This window comes from Cetorhinus maximus, chromosome 8, assembly GCF_964194155.1.
Source record: "Cetorhinus maximus chromosome 8, sCetMax3.hap1.1, whole genome shotgun sequence".
Taxonomy (NCBI): domain Eukaryota; kingdom Metazoa; phylum Chordata; class Chondrichthyes; order Lamniformes; family Cetorhinidae; genus Cetorhinus; species Cetorhinus maximus.
The window spans coordinates 73,091,537-73,103,977 of record NC_135886.1 but is presented as its reverse complement, the minus strand read 5'-3'; the positions used below and the strand labels follow the sequence as shown (position 1 = coordinate 73,103,977).

The 12,441-nt window shown below is 46.7% G+C and overlaps 1 protein-coding gene across 3 annotated transcripts in view; it reads right to left on the bottom strand.

The window, feature by feature from the left end:
* Positions 1-403: 403 nt before the first annotated feature.
* Positions 404-12,441, bottom strand: part of mid2 (midline 2) — a 274,644-nt gene continuing 262,606 nt past the window's right edge. For all 3 annotated transcript variants that reach the window (XM_078547035.1, XM_078547034.1, XM_078547036.1), the window contains exons 9-10: positions 4,141-4,348; positions 404-2,325 (exon numbers count right to left, since the gene is read on the bottom strand). In XM_078547035.1, coding sequence (XP_078403161.1) covers positions 1,920-2,325; positions 4,141-4,348 — 614 coding nt within the window. In that variant the 3' untranslated portion in view covers positions 404-1,919. The remainder of the gene's footprint in view (positions 2,326-4,140; positions 4,349-12,441) is intronic.

The window sequence follows — 12,441 nt, the reverse complement described above, 5'->3', positions numbered from 1 at the left end:
GCTCCCAACCACCTTCTCAAGGGCAATTAGGGATGGGCAATAAATGCTGGCCTAGCTGGTGACACACACATCCCCCATGAACAAATCCAAAAAAGTAAACTGCATTAGTATGATGCATACCTTGGTCCTACACCACCCGATGTCTTTAGGTGAGATTGCCAATTTTTGTGCAGCATTTGAGGCACTGTTCTGTGATCCCTAAAATTTGGATCTGGGTTAAGAATGTCCAAATCCATTTCACATACACAAACATGTTCATCAACTATCCTATGATTTAAATATAGGGCCCTGATGTATAAGCCTGTTGTCTGATCAGCATGTGAGTCAACCTAATTTCTTTTACAAATTCTTACTGTTTTCTATTTATATTCAGCTTTTGTATCAAATATGACTTCAGTATAGAAATGGTGACCAAGCCATGATTTTATTCTCTATTTAGGTACTTTGGAACTGGGTGGACCCATTTTAATTTTGTTTTTCAATTAAAAGCACAGTAACCAGAAGAACAAATCATTTCCATCCATTAGCCTCCATTTTCTATTTCTGCTTCTATGGCATGTTAGATACATGGAAACATTTGTGTCTCTGCACTTGTGTGGCTACTAGATGTATACCAATGTCATGCTAACATTCTTAAGCTAAAATGAATTTTATGTTTCAATCCTTGTATACTAGGGTGGGGAGCACTGATCACTGTTTGACTCTGGTATGTTTACATACACAGTATGTATTTATGGTTTTATCTTTAGTAGTTTAGCGGTGCAGTAAGCACTTGGCTTTCCTAAAAATCTAAGTTGGAGGACATATCTTGTTTTAGTTAGAAATCTACAGGGCATGGGTGCCTGTGCTTGGATCCCTGATGATGTGGAGGTGAATACCTGTGTGTTCCCTTGTGATGTGAATGTGGAGGGAAGGAGAAGATTTTGCTAAATTGGAAAGATGTTTGTGTTCCTTGGAGGTCTGGATGCCAGGCTGTCGGATTGTGATTGCTGATTTCCCCCTCACGAGTATCTGAATTTTGCAGACTCCACCCTTTAATACATTCCTTTACATTTTAAACTAGAATCATACCTAGTTGCAATGAAATTTCTTCCATTTTCAAAAATAACAACAGCTAGGAAAATAATCCCTCTTTTCAAATTCGGTGAAGTACAAACAACCAGTTTGTCATTAAATATTTATACCATTTTTAACGTTTTAACATTACACAGACCAGTTAAAGTTCCATATATCAACAGCATGGTTCTTATACACATCCTTGAATGGAATTTTCTTCATTCACAAACAATACCAACAAAGATGACAATATAATGAATCCATGAATATATCAGGACAAATTTCTTGATGAAATTGAGGCACTGTCTAAACATGCTTGCTGTCTCTGTTCTCTGTACACCTTGTCTGTCACCTTACAGCAACTCCTGATGATCCCTTCATGGTGACTGCAGTACTGTAAGTGACACATGAAGGGTGGAATCATTCTCCTTTCACTATGAGAAGCTCTCTTCTCTGTGGTGCAGATGATTCTCTCAGCAAACAAGAACAACAATTTGTTTCAGACTCTCGTAGTTAGGTGTGTCTAGTGTACAATACACGAGTTTCTAGAAATTGAAGAAGCCACATCTTCAGATCTACTTAATATATCTTCTTCCAGCTTTGACATATTAAAAACAGCTTTCCATAATCTAAAAGCATGTCTTGAAAGTGCATTTGGAATACAATCTCTCTCCAATGATAATCTGTGAACATATTTATCATAAATAATTTATAAATTCATATAATAGTAGTCATTCTGTGTAAGGCGGCTCTTGTGCTATCTTGAGGGGGCACAATGCATAGTCTAGCCCTGCCTGGCATAATGTAATTTTTGGGGTGTAGGGGAATAGTGGATGGGTCAGGGCTCCATTTCAGTCTGGCCTTTATTGACTGACTTTTATCCCTGACATGTAAGGAGATTCCTGGGGTCTACAAATGCACTCCTGCTGCTGCTCCAAGCAGTCTAATGGGTCCGGGACAGGGAGCCCTGACAGGATCATTAATGATTTGTTCCAGATTGTAAATGTGGGGCACACAGGTAGAGCAAAAGAAATGTCAAATGTGTGCAGGTGATGCGTGTTCATGGCATCGTAGAATGATAGTGTGTTACCATCGTAGTCTAGGAGGACACCAAGCCTCCGCAGCTGATGGCTAGCATCCACTGACATCTCTTTGCCACTGTGCCTGACAGCAAAGTTGTTATTGCAGCGCGAGAATACCCAAGAGGATGAATTCTTTCCATTCCACTCATTCTTCGGGGCTGATTTATAGGAAATGCCAATGGAATACCTGGAGAGATAGAAACAGAATGAAAAGTCATATAGCCTTTCCCAATTATTAGTCTTCAATTTGCTAGCATTTCTAGCTAGTGGTGTGAAAGAGGACAGGACGGCAGAGCTTTGATCTGATCTGTTGGTTACGGGATCGCTCCTTCTGTCTATCGTGTGCTGCTTCCGCTGTTTGGCATGCATGTTGTCTTGTATTGTAGTTTCACTAGGTTTGTACCTCATTTTTAGGTAAGCCTGATTCTGCCCCACAGCATGCTCTCCTACACTTCTCATTACACCAGGGTTGTTTCATTGGCTTGTTGGTAATGCTAGAGTGAAGGATATGCTCAACCACTTGGCCATGAGGTTCCAGATTGTGATGAAGACTGCAAGCCTGGGTTGGGAGGTTGGGGGCTGGTGAGTGGGGGGAAATTGGGAGACCTGGTGGTGGTGGTGTCAGGAATGGGGGTTTGGAGTTCTCATTGTGGGATCTGATGCTGTTAAGAGAAGGTTGTTGGGTGGGAGTGGTGTCTGATCGCAGAGATTCCTCAGGTAGGCACCTGGGTCCAGGAGGTAGGTGTATGGACATTCACCTCCTGAATCCTCAATGAAGCTGCTGTGCTTCCCAACAGTTAGGGCTGCATTTTATGTGCCCCCGCCAGGTGTGTTTTCTGCAGCGGAACATGACTTCCCTTCCACCCCCGAGCTCACCCCCTAATACAGGGGAGTGGGCGTGCACCAAAATCGGCAGCCTGTTCACCATATTTAAATATTAATCAAAGGTCAACTAGGCTTGTTACCAAGCCAATTGGAGGGCGGTGGTGGGGGGCGCATGGTTCGTCCTCCATGGAAGCAGAGACAGCTCCACTCCAGCCCGGCCTGCAACCATAAAGTGCTGTGGGCAGGCTAAACACGGGCAGAGTGGGACGTCCGCCCTTCACTACAGAGGAAGCCCCAACCTCAGGGGCTACGGCCAAGCAGATTGGCCAGCAGCTCCATCAGCCCCAGCAGCACCAAGAGCGCATTAGTAGGAGCTGCTGGGGCTGCAATGAGGAAGCAGAATAAGGCCCAATGGGTCCCTGGAAACAGGTAAGTCCAGGGCCCTGGCCAGGCAGCCCTACCACTGCTGCATCTCCACCCCACCCTGTAATATTCTGCCTTTAGAAAACCTGATCAACCAGAATTAAAGTTGGAAAGCTGAATAAGTATGAGGCTCACAGCCTTATTATCATATTTCAAGTACCAAGGACCGTGTTGGCTTCCCCTACCTTTTGGCTTCAGGTGATGCTGGAAATGGGTGGTGGAAACGGGTGCGGGGGTGGGGTTTGTGGTGAGTTTGGATTGGGAAACAGAATTTTTAGACTTTGACCCATCCGCCCCACACCAAAATCCTCCTTTCAACCCAGTCCCACCTATTTTGTTTAGGTTTAAATTTTCCCTCTATAGTTCCATTAGTGATGGTAGATGGTCAATTCTTTCATCCTGCTGTTATCAGCTTTTCCTGTTTAAACTATTTTTTAAGATTGCCAGAAGGTGAAAAAATATGAATGAAAAGAAGCTCCCTTAATGGCTGTGGATAAGTGCACTGTATAATGTGATACAGAGCCTCAAATGCCAGGATGTTACATGCAGATTAACGTGAAGAATTGCTATTTGGTTGAGGTAACGGAGGGCTGCTTAACATGCTACAGTATGACTTGTTACCTTAAGCTAAAAACTGAAGAGGGGTGAGAGTTGGGAGCAGAGTCTATCAAAAATTTTAAATCCACATTGTTTATAACTTTATAAAAGAGGTATGGGTGGAGATGTTTGATGTTAATCATTCAAAACTCTGTACCATGTGCATCCACCAAGTAGGACTTCCCAGTAATGGCAGCCACTGTCGATGAATACATTCCCCAATGCCCCGTAGCTCCCTTGGCTGCTAAACCGCTCGGGGGTATGGCTTTTCTTCATGGAATTCTCATCCCGTTCCATAGCCAGGCCATCATTGGACAGCTTCAACTTCTTGTGAGCAGTTTTGGGATCCAGTTTGAATGGTTGACCTGGAAAATGCATGCCGAGAACAAAAATGTAAATTTAAACAAACAGTCGCCATTAACACTGCATTACCTTTCAACTAACATTACTATGAGCTTGACTGTTCTTTGCACTTCATTTATAATCTATTGGTATCAGTTAAAGATCAGCACTAATGATAGTTACATCACTTCAACAACTTGATGACATTTGAACCCCAGCTTCAGTTACAATAACAAAAGGGTTTCCACATGTGTATATTTAAGTAGATCTACAGAAAGGGATTGATTTCCTTCATGTTATTTCTTTCTTATTTACTTTTCATTTATAACTCCCAGCCCTTAACAGCATAGGACCAGGAATGGGCCATTTAGCCTTCGAATCTGTTGTGCCACTTAGTGAGATCATGGCTGACCTGCCACTGAAATAAATATAGCCACTTTTGTCCCATATCCCTTGCTATGTTTGGTTATCAAAAATCTATTAACATCAGTTTTAAAATTAACAATTTCCCTTTAGGGGGAATTTTATGGAAGTTGCAGGGGACTTGGCTGTTGGCTGGAGAGCCGGCGAGAAACTTTGGTTCCCTTCTTTAATAACCGGCTATCGGCAGGCATTCCATGGGATCAGGGCCCCGAGGGTGGGAAGTCCTGCCAGCTAAGAGCTGCTGGCCAATCAGAGGATGGCGGCTCTTTTGCTCAGTAGTGCTACTGGGGAGGTGGTGGCTGCTGTGGGAAGTAAACCCAGCAGAGGCCCAGGATTGCGGAGTGACCCAGGCCAGTGATAGCGGGAGAGGTTTTGTGGTTTGGAGGCCACGGGGGAGGGTAGTGTAGAGGGGCCAGTAGCAAGGGCAGAGGCTGCCTGTTTGTGGGTCCCCCTGCTTTGTGATGTCAAGTCCCTTGATCAGGCACTGAGTGCCTTTGAACAAGGGACACCCTCTGGGAGATCACAAGGAACCTGCACAGTTGTGCTTGTCATGGTCACTGATTGGTGACAGGCCTGCCTGCTGTTGGTTTAAAACCAAAGGTGGTAGGATGAGGCCCTTAAGCGGGCATTAATTGCCCAGCTAAGGGCCTTAATTGATGGTGAGGTGGCAAGGCCATCCATGGGCCTTCCTGCCACAGACTTAATTGGGGTGGCGGAGGGGTCCCCACCCACTACCATCCTGCCCAATTAAATGCCCTCCTTGCCTACATACTCGCCACAGGGAAGGACATTAAATATTGCCCGGTGTGCGTAGAAGTATTTCCTAATTTCACTCCTGAAAGGTTCTAATTTTTAGACTAGTTAGCCTCCTAATCCTAGATTCTGCAGCCAGCAGTAATAGTTTCTCTGTATTCGCCCTATTTCTCTTAATATCTTGAAAATTTTGATCAAATCACTCCTTCCTATTTTCATCAATTCCACTTATTTTACTTTTTAAAAGTTATTCTTGAGTTTTCAAAATGGAGAATGAGGCTGCTGTTGCATTGTAGCTTCTAAATTTCAGTGAATAGAACCCTCAGTTGTTTAATCATCTCTCCTTGTAATTTAACACTTTGGAGTCCAAGCATACCATTCCTGTAAATCTACGCTGCACTAGCTACATGGCCAATACATCCTTTGTAAGTTGCCCAGAACTTCTTGCAGTACTCCAGGTATGGTCTAACCAGGACTTTGCACAGTTGTAGCATATCTTCCAGCCCCTCGTACCCTAGTTGTCTATAAAGGCCAGCATTCCATGAATCTTTTTGATTACTTTTGTACCTGTTCATTACATTTTAATGATCTATTTACATGGACCCTTAATTCTCTTTGGGCCTCCACTGTTTTTAATTTTTCACCATCTAGAAAGTACTTTGTTCTATCTTTTTGGATCCAAGGTGACTGCACATTTGCCCAGATTTAAATCCATTTGCCACAGTTTTACCTATTCAGTTAATCTATTGACTGCTCTTAATAATTTTATGCTTCCAACTAAACTGCTTACAATGCTACTTATCCTTGTGTCATCAGCAAACTTGGACATAAGAATATAAGAAATAGGAGCAGGAGTAGACCATGCAGCTCCAAGAGCCTGCTCCACTATTTAGTATGATCAAAGCTGATCTTCTGTCTCAATTCCACTTTCCTGCCCACTCCCTGGCACGAATCTTGTAATGTCGAGTATGTCGATGGTGGGATGGAAGTGTGGGGGATTTCAGTTCTTGGGCAGGGCAGCTGGTCATATGGATTTGTGCAGTAGCCTAACAATTAGGTATTAATGATTGAGATGCCTGGCCAATCATGCGGCAGGGGTGGGCAGGAAGTCGATGACCCTGCCGTTACGAGTCGTAGGTCAGGGCACTATATTTAAAGGGCACCCATTTCTCCCAGGGCTCTATACACAACTTCCACTACAATCTTAAATCTTTTTTATTTCTTAATTCTACCCATATGGCTTCCACTGCCTGCTAACTCTCTCATCTTTGAAATGATTACATCCTTAATCATTAAGGGTCCTCCCCTCCTTTATAGTTTCTCTATATTTCCTCTAGACCTTAACCTGACATATTTAGTTCCTGTCCTGACCTTGCAACCATGAACCATGCATATCATACCCTCCAAGCTGAATTTGTTATCAGTTAGTCCCTTATACTCCGTGCATTTATATAAAGAACTTGGGTCATACACCCTAATCTGTCCTTCTGCTCTGTTGTTCCAGCACTAATCCTATGTCTAAATTCCTCCTTACTTTTCAGCATGTTAGCTGCAATGCAACAGCAGCCTCATTCTCCATTCTGGAAACTCAAGAATAACTCTTAAAGAGTAAAATAAGTGGAATTGATGAAAATAGAAAGGGATAAGGGCTGGAGTTTTACAGTGCACACCCCCCACCCCAACACCTCACCACCAGGGGTGGGATGGCAGGTGGGGGTGCTGCAAATTGGGTGCCATGGCAGTGGCGCCATGCCTGCTGCCTACCTGCCCCTTCCCAACCCTACTGCAATTTTACCAGTGGCAGTAGAGTGTCAGGTGGCCCACTCCCCTGTGGACCAAATAAGGTCCTTAGGTGGCCAATTAATGGCCACTTAAGAACCTCCTTCTGCTGCTGCTGGGATTTTACCTGTGGTGGGAGAGACTGGAGCCAAGTGCCCAGCCTGCCAGGTGAAAGCTGGCAGACTGGTGGCTGGGCAAGGTGGAAACGCCTCCTTTTCAGGCTCCCTGTGCCCATGGCAGGCCCTTCCCCCTCGTCCCAAGGTCATTTTCCCCACCTTTCTGATGATCCCAGCCCTCCAGCCTGGCTGTTAAGTGGCTGGAGGTTCAGCCAGCCAAGCATAGGTGGGCTCGCCTCCAACTTCTAAGCTGGGGGGGCAGGGACCTTGTCCCTGGTATATGATCCAGCCCAAGGTATGTAATTTGATACAAACAACTGTCAATGGCCATAAAAGCAAAATACTGCAGCTGCTGGAAATCTGAACTAAAAACAGAAAATGCAGGAAATATGATGAAAGGTCACTGACTGGAAACATTAACTCTGCTTCTCTCCCCACAGATGCTGCCTGACCTGCTGTATATTTACAGCGTTTTCTGTTTCTATTACTGTCAATGGATATGATGTGTTAGAAACTTTCTACCAATGCCAGGCTATGGGGTATACATCCTTGTAAATCCAAGACCTATCAATGCCAGATTATTGGGTATGCCATATGTACCAACAAACTGTCAATGACAGTTCATTTAGTGAGCCAGGTAGCACACCATATGCTGTTAATGCCAGACAGTTGGCTCTGTTTTGTTGTTGACTTGGTTGCAGTTTAATAGTGTTGACACCAGCAGAAACCTAGGACAGAATTTTCAGGTCAGCGGGCGGGCACGATTGGCAGGCCCGGTATAGGCCGGGAAATGGGCTGCCGCCCACGATCAGCCCACGACCGCAATTTCACACTGGCTGGCCAATTAAGGCCCGCCCAGCGTGAAACGCGGCTTCCCAATGGTCGGGAAGGGCCGGGTGCGGGTGGGGGCGTGTCGTGCACTGGGTCCAATGGCAACCCGGCAGGCAGTTTAAAAATGGCAATGGCAGCACCTTGAAGACTGCCAGTGAAGAAGCATACAGTCTGCGGTGCGGAGACGGTACCTATAGCCTCGGCAGTGGTTGGAGACGCCAGGCGGGAGGGCAGGTTGGGTGGGCACTTGGCCTCCCACTTTTCGGACGAGTGCCTTGCCATGCTCCTGGAGGAGTTGGCTGCCAGGAGGGCCACCCTTGTACCAACAGACAGAAGGAGGAGGCCACCACACCTGACAAAGAGAGACTGGGAGGAGGTGGCAGCGCAGGTCAGCAGCCATGATTTTGTGCGGCATGCATAGGTGCAGAGCCACAAAAGGTTCAATGACCTGCTGCGCTCAAGAAGGGTGAGTACCATGTTGGCATGCATCAGTGTGGTGAAGTGTTAAGGGCTGGCCGTCGCCCTATGGAGCACAGGGGTGCTAGAGTCTGAGAGCTGGCCAAGGGGGTGAGCTCTGGCTGCTTGGACTGAGTGCCTTGTGGCTTGAGGACCACGACTAGGATGTGCCCTGCAAGGTGTTCCTCAGGTGGGTTTGGCCAGGCTGCAATGGCGCTGCAGGTAGAGAGTGGACTAATCAATGCTCTTTTGAGGATCAATCCTTTGAGGAGAAGACAAGCCATAACCAATCAGAGAGGGGACATACAGGTGGAGGCCTGCCCAACCTGTTGCTGACCAGGTTCAAGCAAGACGCCCTTGAGCTGGAGAGCTGGCATGCTCTCTGTGCAACCGGGCGTGGAGAGGCTGGGGTGTCAGGCAAAGGTAAAAACACAATGAACAGAGAGTTTTGGATTGTGCAACCATTCTAGTGTAGTCTCTTCATTGATGGCAGCCTCAAACCTGGAGTCCCCATTGATCATTGAAAGACAATGGCACGACAATGCAGATTTCCATTGTCTCAGCAGGGTGCCTGGCATGCACAGTGACATTGCGAAGTCCTTGTTCTCACTTAGATTTGACAGCAAGCACTCAATCGCAGGACCCCGAAGGGCCAGCCCTGATGTCAGAGAGTCACCAGGCTTCATCTGCACTTGCGTCACACCCGCTCTCTGAGCCAGGCACCAGCACAGAAACCAGCACCTCGGTGGGCATTAGCTCCTTGGCTACATTGTCAGTGCACATTGGTGAGACCAGTTCACACTTGCTTGAGGTGCAGGCGGAGGCAGAGAGTGCCCAGGGTGCCGGCAATCGGAGTGCTGCTGGAGACCAGGATGATGCTGGGTTGAAGGCAGAAGATGAGCCTCTGGAGTCATCCATTAGGTGGCAGATGCTGGATGTCCAGTGGGAGGATCTGGCAGAGATCTATTAGGGTATGCGTGCCATGGCCTCTGTTGTGGAGGAGTCCATGCGGAGGTTGAGCACGGCGTTGACCCTCATGGCCGAGCGCACTGCCTCCTCCATTGAGAGAGTGGCAACCCTCATGGAGAGGCAGCTCCAGGAACAGAATCAGGGGTTCCTGGGGTTGCGCTCGGACCTGCAAGTCCTCACACCAGCGTAATTTTTTTTTTTTTTTTGTAAAAATATACTTTATTCATAAAATATCTTCAATCACATTCCAAACCATTTCAAAAACAACATTACAAGGGTACAATCCAGGTTACACTTTTACAAGATGTATCACCAGGTGCATCAGTACAAACAATATTACAATCATTTACAGCCTTTCATTTTGATCTGTACAGCCCGAGGGGCTCTAAACAGTTCCCAGTCTCTCGGTGCGCTGTGGTAGAAAGGTCTTAGACAGCGACCCTTCCCCATTGCGCCTTTGCGGCAGCTGCCCCAAGCTTTAGTGCGTCCCTCAGCACGTAGTCCTGGACTTTGGATTGTGCCAGTCCGCAACAATCGGTCGGGGACAACTCTTTGCGCTGGAAGACCAACAAGTTTCGGGCAGACCAAAGCGCGTCTTTCACCGAGTTGATGATCCTCCAGCTGCAGTTGATGTTTGTCTCGGTGTGTGTCCCTGGGAACAGCCCGTAGAGCACAGAGTCCTGTGTCACAGAACTGCTCGGGATGAACCTCGACAGCAACCACTGCATCTCTCTCCAGACTTTCTTTGCAAAGGCACAATCCACAAGGAGGTGAACAACGGTCTCTTCCCCACCACAGCCACCTCGAGGGCAACGTGCAGAGGGGGTGAGCCTCCTGACGTGTAGGAAGGATCTGACGGGGAGGGCCTTTCTCACCACCAGCCAAGCTACGTCTTGGTGCTTGTTGGAAAGTTCTGGCGATGAGGCATTCTGCCAAATGACTTTGACAGTCTGCTCGGGGAACCATCCCACAGGGTCCACCCTCTCCTTATCCCTCAGGGCCTCTAGGACGTTACGTGCTGACCACTGCCTGATGGACTTGTGGTCAAAGGTGTTTTTCTGCATAAATTTTTCCACCAGGGACAGGTGGTACGGCACGGTCCAACTACTTGGAGCGTTCCGCGGCAGCGTGGCCAGACCCATCCTTCGCAACACCGGGGACAGGTAGAACCTCAGCACGTAGTGACACTTGGTGTTTCCTCACACCAGCGTAATATTCCGCCCTTAGACTCCAGCGCTAGCATAAAACAATAATATCGACCCCAATATCACAGAGACACAGTTCAGCAGATGATACTTCTTTGTCATACTGGATTAAAAAAAAAACACTTGTAACATAATATTGGAGGCCACTTTTTCAGGTCAGAGGTGTGTCTTGCATGGGCCAGCAATGTTGCATTTACGTTACTATTAGATAGGTACTATGCCCAACATTGGAATAAATTAGCAGTCAGCAAATTGAAGTCATGATTGTAATTTTAAACAGTTTAATTTTTATGATTTTGACAATTCAGTCAGCTCTCCTTTGAGAATGGTGCTGTCTACTCCAACTTGTGATAATAAACAAAATAGAATGCAGAATACAAACAGCCTCCATAGCAACAGTTCCCCAATATACATGTGCTTGAATATAAGTAGTAAGTTAGATTCCTTCACATGAACATGACTACATCAATATTGGAAGGGATTCGGCAATTCTAATCCCTCAGTGTGTGATACCTTCTCAGCTAGGCAACAAAGCTCCTGTCATAACTACTTTGATTGTTGGTGTTCTTCCTGAGATTAACCTGCCAAGATATCTGATCATTTGATGTCACGTTGATATTTTGTTCCAGAGCCAGCTCCAAATAGATGTGCTGTTGATTCAAATAGAGACCTGATTCAGGTACACAGGACAAGTTTTTCCAATGGGCTTCAGGACAATGAATGCTAATCCTGGACTCGCTGGGATACGGGCCTAATTGGCCCTGCTCACCATCAAATTAAGAATGACAGCACACTCCCAATGCTGTAGCCGGCTCAAACACAGGGCTGCCAGCTCTAGAGCCCTGGCAATCACACCAGGAGAGGTGGGTGCAACTGAGGCAGTCAGGAGACCTCAAGGCCTAAAACTGGAGGTGCCCTCAGTGGTATCGAGGGGTTGGGGGGGGCGGGGGGGGGTGCGGGGGTGGTTGTGTGTGGAGGCCCCTTTTTTGGGTGATGGAGTCTCTGGATCCAATGGCCCTGCCAGCCTGCTGCATTCATTGAGGTGGCAGCCTCCTCATTTGGTGGAGGACTACCCCATCCACTGACAAAACGCCACTGGGCTCTCTAAATTGCCACTTGGTTGGGACCTTTATTATTTAAATTGGCTGCCCACCTCCTTGGTATCGCCAGCCGATATTCATCCCAGTCAGCCATTAGGAAACTTCCCTGGTGGCAAAAATCCATTGGCGAGCTGTCCTGACTCAGGTCTTCACTAGCCTGGAACCCCAACACCCCCACCCCCCACCCCAACCCCCGCCAACCCACCTCAAAGCCCACCACCCCGGGACCGGGAAAATTCAGCCCACAATTTCAAGGGACGAAATCTGCCTGATTCACTCTTACTGTACTGAATTCCTGACTCATACACTATTCTGGGACACTGGTAAATAATTTTAGAAAAGCTACAATCCTTGCATTATATACAAATATTTTCCACCCCATTTTTTTCAAGTAAAGATGGAACTGGCATTTATAAAACACCTCCCAAAGCACTCTGCAAGCAATAGAGCAGATTTTGAAATGTAATCACTATTGTAATGTCGG